This window comes from Salvelinus namaycush, chromosome 8 (genome assembly GCF_016432855.1).
Source record: "Salvelinus namaycush isolate Seneca chromosome 8, SaNama_1.0, whole genome shotgun sequence".
NCBI classification, from domain to species: domain Eukaryota; kingdom Metazoa; phylum Chordata; class Actinopteri; order Salmoniformes; family Salmonidae; genus Salvelinus; species Salvelinus namaycush.
The window spans coordinates 45,190,810-45,205,776 of record NC_052314.1 but is presented as its reverse complement, the minus strand read 5'-3'; the positions used below and the strand labels follow the sequence as shown (position 1 = coordinate 45,205,776).

Sequence of the window (14,967 nt, the reverse complement as noted above, 5' to 3'; positions counted from 1 at the left end):
ATATCTGGTTAATTCTGGTCCTATTTTGACAGTAAAATAGCAACTATAGTCTAATTGTCAATCCAAAATTACTTTCTAAGATAATTACTCATGATTTGAGTCTGACTAAATCATGGGCTGGTGCAACCAACTGTAAAAGTTAGTGGGACAAGTGACACCAGGGGGAAATGTAGAGCCCTGTAATAGTAATGAACACTTATAGTGGGTGTTGATTCAGGGGAACACATATGACAGGCACTAATTTGCAATATAGCCTAAGTCATTAGCTTGGCTTTTATAACGTATAAGGCTTAAGCAGACAGAGAACAAGAAGCACAGAGTGACAGCAGAGAAGATGCTGAGACAGATCGACAGCACAACAGGGAGGCAAACAAAATGGCTAGAGCAGAGGCACAGTTAAAGTGGTGAGTTGTATCTCGTGGTGCTTTTACATATTGTATTTGTTTTAAACATGGGCTGGTTAAAAAAAGAGGAGGACCATGTCTCATCAGTCACTGGTACAGAAATGGTTGAGAAACGCTGTACTGTACTGCCGATGTTGTGTCAGCACTTCTGCCTGTGTCTAAGTAGGGTGTATATGGGGGGTGAGTTGGCGGCACTCGCAGTGATGTGGGCTGGTGTGGGTAAAATGCCAGTCCGCCCTAGCCCAATTTACTAGTATGGCTATCTCTGGCCTCTCCATGCTCGCAAAACCTTCGTAGCAGGTTAGGAGAGCGTTTTCACTTACACAAACCCTTTTCCTAACCTTAACCTCCGTCTCCAAACCTGCATGTTAATTCTCCTAACCTGCTGCATAAAAGTCATTTCCGTACCAAAGTGGAGTGAAGAGTGTTTCTCAAACCGCTTGAGCAGCATTCAAGATAATTGAGTAAATAGTTACTGAACATTGGTGTTACAGAGGCACAAAATGCATAGTTGTGTAAAAAAAGAAACCAATTACCATAGTCTTGCATTACAATAGATCTGTCTATTTTGCATCACCTATGGTTTTGCAAATAAACTACTGGTATAGTAGCCCAAAGGCCTGCAGACGGTGATATTGAGTCGTTTCATCTTACCGTCCATAGGGAATGTATTCAGGCTGCAAAAGTGTCGACTACCCTCCATAACTCGATTTAATGGTGATAAGGCGGGGGAAAAAACAGAAAATATGCGTACTTTCTTCATGAAACAGAATTTTCCACCTCCATTCAAGGGTGGCTAATGCTACTTCCTGACACTGTGTACACCATTCAGACCAAGAGTAAATAACAGACTGCTGCAACTTGATTGGCTGAACGTGATACGCAACATCCGGGACTAGCATTTAGCCACTCTAATATGGTGGTGGAAAATGGTGTTTCATAAAGTATGCATATTTCCTGTGTTGCCATTACATTGAGTTAATGTCCACGGGGGAGACAAGTGTAGAGCCGGCTGCATTCATACCCTTTGGACAGTGAGATGAAACGACTCAATATCGCCATCTGCCGGCCTGGTATAGTGTATGTTGATGTCTTAAATACATTAAGTTTGGAGCATAGGTTTGGAGATACCAAAGTAATAATACATTTATCTTTCTGGAGCTAAGCCTCTCCCATGGAATATATGGGCCCTTTAAAAACAAATTCAAAGTGTTGTGATATTGGACATAACCCAAGTTTGTCTTTACATGGTTTTATGCCTTTTACATTTTTTCCCGTAAGTAGGCAAGTGCCCTAATTGTCAACATTGAAGCACTGGCACAAACGGACTTTAAGGGATGGATATACTAGACAATGTGTATCATACACACTTGGGAATCTTGTGTTAATTTACCACAAAAAAAGGTAAACAAGAGGGTAATGGGGTTCAGCATTGAAATACTGAATAGGTTTTAGTAATGCTATATTGCATATAAAAAGGCACACACAGTTTGACTTTATTGCTCACTGTTTATTTAGACGTTATATTTGTCACATGACAGTCTTTTTCATTACAAATAAGACATATGCATCACACTCTAATCACTTTTGAAGTCATTAGTGTATTTCCTAAATTAAGGGTTTTAATAACAGTTTGGCACGATGGGGATCCAGTTTCCTTTTTAATGATAAAATGACATTAATATACATTCATAAAAAATAACTGCTAGGGTAAAAATTCGGCACGTAACAGTGGTTCTCTGTCCTTAACCTCGTGTAATCTTGTCTCAGTGCAATGTCAACATGTAATGTCCTGGCTCTTTCACATGAGCGCAGACAGACTTTGGATGCTCGACTCTCCATTGGTCTGTCCTGTTCTTAGAAAATCTCCACTCTTTCTCCCTCAGCAACACTTCTTCCCCCTCTTCCTCCTCTCTCTGTGTCTGTGAGAGTTGATGTCAACCGTTTCCTTCTCTCGTTCCCGCTCCCTCTCTGCACGACTCTGACTCTGCTTCTTTGTCCGAAGGACCATGTGAGTGAAAGCCATAAACATCTGAGGGAAGGAGATGGGAAGAAAGAGAGGGGAGGAGCGGGAGAGGTAGAAGGCAAAGGAGCGAGACAGGGCAATGACTGTAAAATGCATACACACCCTGATACATACGGTTATGTTGGAGTCATTAAAACTCGTTTTTGAACCACTCCACAAATGTCCTGTTAACAAACTATAATTTTGGCAAGTTGGTTAGGACATCTACTTTGTGCATGACAAGTAATTTTTCCAACAATTGTTTAGAGACAGATTATTTCACTGTATCACAATTCCAGTGGGTCAGAAGTTTACATACACTAAATTAAGTGCCTTTAAACAGCTTGGAAAATTCCAGAAAATAATGTCATGGCTTTAGAAGCATCTAATAGGCTAATTGACATCCTTTGAGTCAATTGGAGGTGGATGTTTTTCAAGGCCTACCTTCAAACTCAGTGCCTCTTTGCTTGACATCATGGGAAAATCAAAAGAAATCAGCCAAGACCTCAGGAAAAAAAATTGTAGACCTCCACAAGTCATATTGTAGACCTCCACAAGTCTGGTTCATCCTTGGGAGCAATTTCCAAACGCCTGAAGGTACCACGTTCATCTGTACAAACAATAGTACGCAAGTATAAACACCATGGGACCACGCAGACGTCATACCGCTCAGGGAGGAGACGCGTTCTGTCTCCTAGAGATTAATGTACTTTGGTGCGAAAAGTGCAAATCAATCCCAGAACAACAGCAAAGGACCTTGTGAAGATGCTGGAGGAAACAGGTACAAAAGTATCTATGTCCACAGTAAAACGAGTCCTATATCGACATAACCTGAAAGGCCGCTCAGCAAGGAAGAAGACACTGCTCCAAAACCACCATAAAAAAGCCAGACTACGGTTTGCAACTGCACATTGGGACAAAGATCGTACTTTTTGGAGAAATGTCCTCTGGTCTGATGAATCAAAAATAGAACTGTTTGGCCATAATGACCATCGTTATGTTTGGAGGAAAAGGGAGGAAGCTTGCAAGCCGAAGAACACCATCCCAACCGTGAAGCACAGGGGTGGCAGCATCATGTTGTGGGGGTGCTTTGCTACAGGAGGGACTTGTGCACTTCACAAAATAGATGGCATCACAAGGAAGGAAAGTTATGTGGATATATTGAAGCAACATCTCAAGACATCACTCAGGAAGTTAATGCTTGGCAGCAAATGGGTCTTCCAAATGGACAATGACCCCAAGCATACTTCCAAAGTTTTGGCAAAATGGCTTAAGGACAACAAAGTCAAGTTATTGGAGTGGCCATCACAAAGCCCTGACCTCAAGCCTATAGAAAATCTGTGGGCAGAACTGAAAAAGTGTGTGCGAGCAAGGAGGCCTACAAACCTGACTCAGTTACACCAGCTCTGTCAGGAGGAATGGGCCAAAATTCACCCAACGTATTGTGGGAAGGTTGTGGAAGGCTACCCGAAAACGTTTGAACCAAGTTAAACAATTTAAAAGGCAATGCTACCAAATACTAATTGAGTGTATGTAAACTTCTGACCCACTGGGAATGTGATGAAAAAAATAAAATCTGAAATAAATCATTCTCTCTACTATTATTCTGACATTTCACATTCTTAAAGTAAAGTGGTGATCCTAACTGACCTAAGACAGGGAATTTTTACGAGGATTAAATGTCAGGAATTGTGAAAAACTGAGTTTAAATGTATTTGGCTAATGTGTATGCACACTTCCGACTTCAACTGTACCAGTACACACGGAAGTGCTATTCCTTGGAAAAGGAGTGGCCGCCATGACTAAGGTGAAATAAGATAACCGTTTTAGAGATATGAGAGATGACCATAGTCACACTTCTTATAACACCACAGCCCATAATTCCCTGTGAGAGACATATCAAGTCTCAAGCTGAGCTTTCCCAAAAACATCCGGGATATTTGAGGCTTAATTTTATTTTTGACGGAGCTGACTATTTTTATTTTACTATTATTACTAGGAGGAAGTGAATGAGTACACCCTGGGTTTAGAACATGGCTGCTAGGCTCACCTCTTCCACATTGATATTTTCTTTGGCACTCGTCTCAAATACCCGGACGCCCACCGACTCCCCGAAACGCATTGCATCATGGGAGTCCACCTGCTTCTTTGAGGGGTCGTCATTCTTGTTCCCCACTGAGGGAGGGCGAGAGAGAGAGGTGGGGATGAATGAAAGATGTTGTTTTGGACAGCACAGTACACTACATGACCAAAAGTATGTGGACACCTGCACGTCAAATATCTCATTACAAAATCATGCCAAATCTGCTATAACAGCCTCCACTCTTCTGGGAAGTCTTTCCACTAGATGTTGGAATATTGCTGCGGGGACTTGCTTCCATTCAGCCACAATAGCATTAGTGAGGTCGGGCACTGATGTTGGGCGATTAGGCCTGGCTCGCAGTTGGTGTTCCAATTCATCCCAAAGGTTTTCTATGGGGTTGAGGTCAGGGCTCTGTGCAGGCCAGTCAAGTTCTTCCACACCAATCTCGACAAACCATTTCTGTATGTACCTAGCTTTGTGCACGGGGGAATTGTCATGATGAAACAGGAAAGGGCCTTCCCCAAACTGTTGCCACAAAGTTGGAAGCACAGAATCGTCTAGAATGTCATTGTATGCTGTAGCATTAAGATCTCATTTCACTGGAACTAAGGGGCCTAGCCCAAACCATGAAAAACAGCCCCAGACCATTATTCCTCCTCCACCAAACTTTACAGTTTGCACTATGCATTGGGGCAGGTAGCGTTATCCTGGCATCCCCCAAACCCAGATTCGTCTGTCGGACTACCAGATGGTGAAGCGTAATTCAGCACTCCAGAGAACGAGTTTCAACTGCTCCACAGTCCAATGGTGGCGAGCTTTACACCACTTGGCATTGCACATCGTGATCTTAGGCTTGTGTGTGGCTGCACGGCCATGGAAACACATTTCATGAAGCTCCCGACGAACAGTTATTCTGCTGACGTTGCTTCCAGAGGCAATTTGGAACTCGGTAGTGAGTGTTGCAACCGAGGACAGATGATTTTTACGGGGTCCAGAACTTGGTGGTCGCATTCTGTGAGCTTGTGTGGCCTACCACTTCGCGGCTGAGCCGTTGTTGCTCCTAGACGTTTCTACTTCACAATAACAGCACTTACAGTTGACCGGGGCAGCTCTAGCAGGGCAGAAATTTGACGAAGTGACTTGTTGGAAAGGTGGCATCCTATGATGGTGCCACATTGAAAGTCACTGAGCACTTCAGTAAGGCCATTCTACTGCCAAGGTTTGTCTATGGAGATTGCATGGCTGTGTGCTCAATGTTATACACCTGTCAGCAATGGGTGTGGCTGAAATAGCCGAATCCACTAATTTGAAAGGGTGTCCACATATTTTTGGGATATATAGTGTGTGTCTATCAGTTCACAATCAGCCATAGCATTAACACACTGGACTGGAAGTCAAAAGTCATTCCTCAGTGATTTTCCTCCTTACTAATTTTCTATCCATTCGTCCAATCTACTCTATCTTGCCATCTACTTTACTCTTCATCCATCCATCATCTCAGCACACCAAACTCACCTAGGATCTTACAGACGTTGTCACAGTTCTGAGTGATCTCATTAAGCCACCTCTTCACATTCACAAACGACTCTGGGTTGGTGACGTCATAAACAATAATCACACCGTGGGTATTTCTGTAATACCTGGTAGGAGAAACAGGGAGAAAGGGGAAAATAGCAAAGGACTGTAAAGAGTACTGTATAAAACAGGAAATCGCTACATTGTTTTTCGGGAGATAGTTATTGTTGGTTGGCTGGCTGGCACTCTGCCCAGGCTGGTATCAATTAGAGGTCGACCGATTATGATTTTTCAACGCCGATACCGATTATTGGAGGACCCCAAAAAAGCTGATACCGATTAGTCGGACGATTTTTATATATGTAATAATGACATATACAACAATACTGAATGAACAATGAACACTTGTATTTTAACTTAATACATAAATAAAATCTATTTAGTCTCAAATAAATAATGAAACATGCTCAATTTTGTTTAATTAATGCAAAAACTCAGTGTTGGAGAAGAAAGTAAAATTGCAATATGTGCCATGTAAAAAAGCAAAAGTTTAAGTTCCTTGCTCAGAACATATGAAAGCTGGTGGTTCAATATTCCCAGTTAAGGAGTTTTAGGTTGTAGTTATTATAGGAATTATGACGCGTCGACTATTTCTCTCTATACCATTTGTATTTCATATACCTAAGACTATTGGATATTCTAATAGGCACTTTAGTATTGCCAGCCTAATCTCAGGAGTTGATAGGCTTGCAGTCATAAACAGCGCTGTGTTTCAAGCATTGCTAAGAGCTGCTGTCAAACACAGCACAGTTTGAATGAATGCTTATGAACCTGCTGCTGCCTACCACCGCTCAATCAAATATCAAATCATAGACTTAATTATAATAAACACAGAAATACGAGCCTTAGGTCATTAACATGGTCGAATCCGGAAACTATCATTTCGAAAACAAAACGTTTATTCTTTCAGTGAAATAAGGAACCGTTCCTAATGGGTGCCAACCCAAAGTCTAAATATTGCTGTCACATTAAACAACCTTCAATGTTATGTCATAATTATGTAAAATTCTGGCAAATTAGTTCGCAACGAGCCAGGCGGCCCAAACTGTTGCATATACCCTGACTCTGCGTGCAATGAACGCAAGAGAAGTGACACAATTTCCCTAGTTAATATTGCCTGCTAACATGAATTTATTTTAACTAAATATGCAGGTTTAAAAAAAATACTTCTGTGTATCGATTTTAAGAAAGGCATTGATGTTTATGGTTAGGTACATTCATGCAACGATTGTGCTTTTTTCGTGAATGCACTTTTGTTAAAACATAACCCATTTGGTGAAGCAGGCTGTGATTCGATGATAAATTAACAGGCACTGCATTGACTAAATGCAACGCAGGACAAGCTAGTTAACCTAGTAATATCAACCATGTGTAGTGATTATGTTAAGATTGATTGTTTTTTATAAGATAAGTTAAATGCTAGCTAGCAACTTACCTTGGTTCCTTGCTGCACTCGCGTAACAGGTGATCATCCTGCCACACAGTTTCCTCGTGGAATGCAATGTAATCGGCCATAATCGGCGTAACAAAAATGCAGATTACCGAATGTTAAGAAAACTTGAAAAATCGGCCCTAATTAATCGGCCATGCCGATTAATCGTCGACCTCTAGTATTAATAGCACTTAACTGAGTTAATGACTAAGCTAAAGACCCTGGGACTAAACACCTCCCTCTGCAACTGGATCCTGGGCTTCCTGACAGGCCGCCCCCAGGCGGTAAGGGTAGGCAACAACACGTTTGTCACGCTGATCCTCAACACTGGGGCCCCTCAGGGGTGTGTACTTAGACCCCTCCTGTACTCCCTGTTCACCCACAACTGCGTGGCCAAACACGACTCCAACACCATCATCAAGTTCTGACGACAACAGTGGTAGGCCTGATCACCGACAACAATGAGACAGCCTATAGGGAGGAGGTCAGAGAACTGGCAGTGGGGTGCCAAGACAACCTCCTCTCCCTCAATGTGAGCAAGACAAAGGAGCTCATCGTGGACTACAGGAAAAGGCGGTCCAAACAGACCCCTATTCTCATCAACTGGGCTGTAGTAGAGCAGGTCGAGAGTTTCAAGTTCCTTGGTGTCCACATCACCAAAGAACTATCATGGTCCAAACACACCAAGACAGTCATGAAGAGGGCACAACAAAACATTTTCCCCCTCAAGAGACTGAAAAGATTTGGCATGGGTCCCCAGATCCTCAAAAAGTTATACAACTGCACCCTCGAGAGCATCCTGACTGGTTGCATAACCACCTGGTATGGCAACTGCTCGGCATCTGACAGTAAGGCGCTACAGAGTGTAGTGCGTACGGCCCAGTGGAGGAAAGCCCATAAAATTGTCAGAGACTCCAGTCACTCAAGTCATGGACTGTTCTCTCTGCTACTGCACGGCAAGCGGTACCAGAGAGCCAAATATAGGACCAAAAAGCTCCTTAACAGCTTCTACCCCCAAGCCATAAGAATGCTGAATAATTAATCAAATGGCCACCGGACTATTTACATTGACCCCCCCATTTGTTTTGTACACTGCTGCTACTCACTGTTTATTGTCTATTCATAGTCACTTCACCCCTACCTACATGTACAAATTACCTCAACCAACCTGTACCCTCGCACATTGACTCTGTACCGGTACCCCCTGTATATAGCCTCGTTATTATTACTTTTTACTTTAGTTAATTTGGTAAATATTTTCTTAACTCGTCTTGAACTGCACTGTTGGTTAACTTCTTTGATATAGGGGGCAGCATTTTCACTTTTGGATGAATTGCGTGCCCATAGTGAAATGCCTCCTACTCTGTCCCAGATGCTAATATATGCATACTATTATTACTATTGGATAGAAAACACTCTGAAGTTTCTAAAACTGTTTGAATGATGTCTGTGAGTATAACAGAACTCATATGGCAGGCAAAAACCTGAGAAAAAATCCAAACAAGAAGTGAGAATTCTGAGAAGGGTCGATGTTAAAGTAATCGCCTATTCAATTCCCTGTAATATATGGATCTGTTTGCACTTCCTACGCCTTCCACTAGATGTCAACAGTCTGTAGAACGCTGAATGAAGCCTCTAGTGTGATGTGGGACCGGATGGGAGGTGTTTCAGTCACTGGTCTGGCAGATTGCCAGTTCTTGCTCACACGCTTTCCTCATGATATCGCCTTGCGTTCCATTACTTATACAGACATGAAGAAATGCTCCGGTTGGAACGTTATTGGATATATATGATAACAACATCCTGAAGATTGATTCTCTACTAAGTTTGACAAGTTTATTCGACTTGTGATATAACTTTTTGAAGTTTTCGTCCGACGTTTGCCTGCATCTGCACGAGCACTTGGACACGCAAAAGTAGCTAAGTAGCAAAAGTAGCTAATTGGACATAAGTAATGCACATTATCGAACAAAATAACGATTTATTGTGGAACTAGGATTCCTGGCAGTGCATTCTGATGAACATAATCAAAGGTAAGGGAATATTTATGATGTAATTTTGTATTTCTGTTGACTCCAACATGGCGGAGAAATGTTGTTAAATCTGAGCGCTGTCTCAGATTATAGCATGGTGTGCTTTTAAAAAAATCTGACACAGCGGTTGCATTAAGAACAAGTGTATCTTTAATTCTGTGTAAAACATGTATCTTTCATCAAAGTTTATGATGAGTATTTCTGTTATTTGACGTGGCTCTCTGCAATTACTCCGGATATTTTAGAGGCATTTCTGAACATGGCGCCAATGTAAACCGAGATTTGTGGATATAAATATGCACATTATCGAACAAAACATAAATGTATTGTGTAACATGATGTCCTATGAGTGTCATCTGATGAAGATCATCAAAGGTTAGTGATTAATTTTATCTCTATTTCTGCTTTTTGATACTACTATCTTTTGCTAGGAAAATGGCTGTTTTTCTGTGGCTATGTACTGAGCTAACATAATTGTTTGGTGTGCTTTCCCCGTAAATCCTTTTTGAAATCAGACATGTTGGCTGGATTCACATGTGTAGCTTTAATTTGGTGTCTTTCATGTGTGATTTCATGAAAGATTGATTTTTATAGTAATATATTTGAATTTGGCGCGCTACATTTTTTCTGGATTTTGGCCAAGTGGGACGCTACCGTCCCACCTATCCCAGAGAAGTTAAGGGCTTGTAAGTAAGCATTTCACGGTAAGGTCTTCACTTGTTGTATTCGGCGCATGTGACAAATAAAGTCTCATTGATTTGACTATAAAACTGAAAAAATCTGAAATTAAATCTTACAGTAACCAACTGTGGTGATAAACAGTGTTGATATATTGACGTACAGTCGTGGCCAAAAGTTGAGAATGACACAAATATTAATTTTCACAGTCTGCTGCCTCAGTTTGCCATCATACAATTTGCATATACTCCTGAATGTTATGAAGAGTGATCAGATGAATTGCAATTAATTGCAAAGTCCCTCTTTGCCATGCAAATGAACTGAATCCCCCAAAAAACATTTCCACTGCATTTCAGCCCTGCCACAAAAGGACCAGCTGACATGTCAGTGATTCTTTCGTTGACACAGGTGTGAGTGTTGACGAGGACAAAGCTGAAGATCACTCTGTCATGCTGATTGAGTTCGAATAACAGACTGGAAGCTTCAAAAGGAGGGTGATGCTTGGAATCATTGTTCTTCCTCTGTCAACCATGGTTACCTGCAAGGAAACACGTGCCGTCATCATTGCTTTGCACATAAAGGACTTCACAGGCAAGGATATTGCTGCTAGTAAGTTTGCACCTAAATCAAACATTTATCGGATCATCAAGAACTTCAAGGAGAGCGGTTCAATTGTTGTGAAGAAGGCTTCAGGGCGCCCAAGAAAGTCCAGCAAGCGCCAGGACCGTCTCCTAAAGTTGATTCAGCTGCGGGATCGGGGCACCACCAGTACAGAGCTTGCTCAGGAATGGCAGCAGGCAGGTGTGAGTACATCTACACGCACAGTGTAGAGAAGACTTTTGGAGGATGGCCTGGTGTCAAGAAGAGCAGCAAAGAAGCCACTTCTCTCCAGGAAAAACATCAGGGACAGACTGATATTCTGCCAAATTACAGGGATAGGACTGCTGAGGACTGGGGTAAAGTCCATAGCCAGGAAATTCCCGACATTAATCCCATTGAAAACTTGTTGTCAATCCTCAAGAGGCGGGTGGACAAACAAAACCCCACAAATTCTGACAAACTCCCAGCATTGATTATGCAAGTATGGGCTGCCATCAGTCAGGATGTGGCTCAGAAGTTAATTGACAGCATGCCAGGGCAGATTGCAGAGGTCTTGAAAAAGAAGGGTCAACACTGCAAATATTGACTCTTTGCATCAACTTCATGTAATTGTCAATAAAAGCCTTTGACACTTATGAAATGCTTGTAATTATACTTCAGTATTCCATAGTAACATCTGACAAAAATATCTAAAGACACTGAAGCAGCAAACTTTGTGGAAATTAATATTTGTGTCATTCTCAAAACTTTTGGCCACGACTGTATAGCTTCTATACGTGTAGATAGATCATTGATATAGATGATAGATTACGTTGAAGTGATGGTCCTGAAGCGTTCCTGGCCCGCCGTGTCCCAGATCTGCAGTTTCACTCGCTCCCCGTCTATGTCCACTGTACGGATCTTAAAGTCCACACCAATTGTAGTGATGTAGCTGCCTGCAGGCCAAAGCAGAGAGGTTAGAAACACACATGCACACACCACATGCTAGGCACACATTCACAATCTTGAAAAAAAATATAGAAAACACAGTTCCTAACCACTCACACATTCATATCGTTTAATAGTATATACTGACCAAATAGAGAACAGCAACTCACCAGAGAAGGAGTTATCTGCAAATCGTAGTAGTAGACTGCTTTTCCCTACATCTTGAACAGAGAGGTTAGACAGGTATGAGAGGTTAGGTGATTAGGCCTTTCTTCATTTACTTCTGAGTACACAGTATCAGGCTACTTATTGTCCTATTACAAGTAGCCAACATACAGCAAGCTATATCACTACATCATGGGTAAATGTTTTAAAATCTATCATATTGTCTGAAGAGTTAGCGACAAATAAGTCTACTTCGTCAATCATCAGAGCTGTAAGCTTGGTGAGTAAGTGAGGCATGTTCATCATAATCACCCAATAATTAAGCAGATTGACTGATATTTGCTGTATTACTAAGGAGATTAAAACAGTAACATTAGCCTAATCCTTTAAATCACAACTCAGAAAATATGACCTGCCTGCTAAACATCAGTGTCACAGCACAGCTGCCAGCTACACTTGAATTACACTACTATTTTAACACAGACAGAGTAAGCACTAAGGGACCACATGAACATTGTATGAAGATGGAAGTTAAGATGCACTGACTGGAGTCTCCAATGATGAGCAGTTTGAAGAGATGGTTGTAGTCCTTTCCCGGGCCCGCCATTTCTGCAGACAGTGCTGTTGGTTTCAGTAATCCTCTCCCAATAAATGCAGTTCCACAGGAACAGTTTCCAGTCTTCCCAAATCCCAGGATGAAACAGTCTCCCCCCTATGCTACCAGTTCAGAATGGAAGATGTACAGAAAACATCCTCAAAACACTTCCATTGCAATTTCATTTCCTGTTGATTTCCCAGATCAGTTCCAGTCCACTCCAGAATTCTTATTCAATATTACAAACTAGTTCTGTTACCAGTTAAATCAAGCATTCCGTTGTCGTGCTAAGGCCTCGGTTAGTTCTGGTTCCACCTCAGTTCCAGTTCCTCCCACTAACTCCAGTAGGGGATTCCTAGTTCATTGCAGCACCACATTCCAACTCATCACAGGTTCACCTAAGTTTTCTTTCCACCAGTCCAGTGCAGAAATGTGTTTTTCCCCCTTAGTTGGGCTGCAGTGACAGATGTCGAAGGACTTCTGACACTTTAAACTCTACACAAGGGCAAAGAGACTATCCTCATCAAATTGCGGTCTGGCAGTCAGTCACTTCCTCCATGAGCGTCTGAAAGTGCTCATAGTTGTTGGTCTGTGTCCAAGGTAGATCGATTGTTGTTGCTTGATTAGCTAATACTTAGATTCCAGTGGGTAGCCCATGGATGTAAGGATTCACGTCACTGCGCTTCTCAGTTACCACTCTTGCAAATCCCACAGTCTTGCTGTCATCTCTGCGTCAAGTTATCACGCACCTCTTACAAGAAACAAAATAACAGGCAGAGGGGCCTGAAGGGCAGGACAAGCAGAGACCAAAAGCAAAAATCTGAGAGGGTGAAGTACGTAAATCTACAGTCCATGCAACGTTTTCATCCATTGAACTGCTTTGGTCTCAATCCCTTGGTTTCACTTCCTCTCTGAGCTATGGGAAGAGAAATGTTGGGCACCTTCACAGTATTTGGTTTGTTTCAGGCTTTCCTCAGCTCCCTTGTTTAGACCATACCCTGAAAAAGAACATCTGTATGGCACATTTATCAATGACAATATACAGGGACAGAGTGAGGAGACAACCTGTAGTCTGTCAATTCCCTGTGACCGCATGCCAACCCAGTCCCTGTATGCACCCTCCCTTCCCTGTTCACTAGCACAGCTGTCTCTCTAACTGTAACGTTTCCAACCTTTTGCCCTCTCTCCACACACATTAAACATAGACCTATATGAACCACACCTATATGAAACAGCCTGCATATATGGTTGAAGGCGTAATGGATTGGGAAGAGGTTATTAAAACAAAATGTCGGGTGAAAGGTTATAGTGTGAAATAGTAGAAAGCGTGTATCAGAAACATAATTTTTCTTTGATATTCACTAAGTGACCAAAGTATTTTTAGGGACAGCAAAAGAATCCCTCATGTCTGTCCGCGTCGCCGATTTAGGGCGAAAGAATGGCAAGAACTGAGGACAGTTTTCGCCCCATAATAAACACATAAAAAAAAAAAAAGAGTACATGTGGCGAAAGTTAGTTCTTGAAAATAATTCCTGACACATTCGTACAAAGTTACAATATTTTCTATGGCTTCTTCATCGTGATTATCAATAAAAACATTACTGAAAACCCTGGGAAAGTGTCCCTCCCTAGTCCCTACCGAAACCCACAATCGTCAGCTGTCTGAGGAAAAACAAGCTGGCTAGGTCGCAACAATAACACACTTCGTAAATTAGCTACAATCGCAAACTACTCAAAAACAGTTGATGACAAACCACAATGTTTGATTTAATTTAAACCATAGACATGTGGGTTTAACACACTTACCTACCATGTAACCAGAGAACATTATCAGCCGCTAGGATCAGTAGTGACTGCCTGAGCTGAGGCTAGATTCGTTTGTATCCGGGATCTTTGGGGATCGCTATTTGCTAGCCGCTCACCCACATACGAAGTTAAAAGTTACTTTGTCATAAAAATGTAATGAGCGCAAAACACAACTCAGCTAGATAACGGTATAGGAATAATTCCTCGAGAGTAGCTAAGTTTCTATGCGTCGTGCTACAAAATGATCAATAGCGATGACTTGTGCAGGTCAGTCGGAAAGAGAAATACGAGAATCTGTTGACCGTTCCGGGGGGATGACTCAGGAAAGGTCGGAGCCTTAGACTAGTCAACGGCCCGACGTCTTCAGGCCACACATGAGTGTTGTTGAGTCACTCGCATCCAAATCATGTGCTTCTCCCTCCTCTCTGTTCACCCCATCTCCCATCTTGCTCAATGTGCTTTATCTTGTCTCATCAATACATACAAAAAAAATAGGTCTGTTTGTACTATACTTGTTTAATGTGATTATAGCAGTAGGCTGGGTTACTTACACTATCTCTACAAATATGAAATATAAACACTGGGGAGGGAACCCAATATTCTAGAAATCTAAATGGAATAATCCAAGGCTTTATGTAGACAAGATATACAGATTTTTCAGACA

At 41.9% G+C, this 14,967-nt stretch overlaps 1 protein-coding gene across 2 annotated transcripts; it reads right to left on the bottom strand.

The window, feature by feature from the left end:
- Positions 1-1,893: 1,893 nt before the first annotated feature.
- On the bottom strand, positions 1,894-14,926 carry LOC120052728 (ras-related protein Rab-35-like). 2 transcript variants are annotated; one of them, XM_038999809.1, is made up of 6 exons: positions 14,304-14,926; positions 11,908-11,958; positions 11,622-11,745; positions 6,008-6,132; positions 4,460-4,584; positions 1,894-2,436 (listed from the first exon to the last, which is right to left on the bottom strand). In XM_038999809.1, exons 1-6 carry the CDS (start codon positions 14,323-14,325, stop codon positions 2,287-2,289), a joined length of 597 nt encoding a protein of 198 aa, XP_038855737.1. In that variant the 5' UTR covers positions 14,326-14,926; the 3' UTR covers positions 1,894-2,286. The 2 variants fall into 2 exon arrangements, with proteins under 2 accessions (XP_038855737.1, XP_038855736.1); XM_038999808.1 differs by lacking the exon at positions 14,304-14,926 and adding an exon at positions 12,449-14,297.
- Positions 14,927-14,967: the final 41 nt, after the last annotated feature.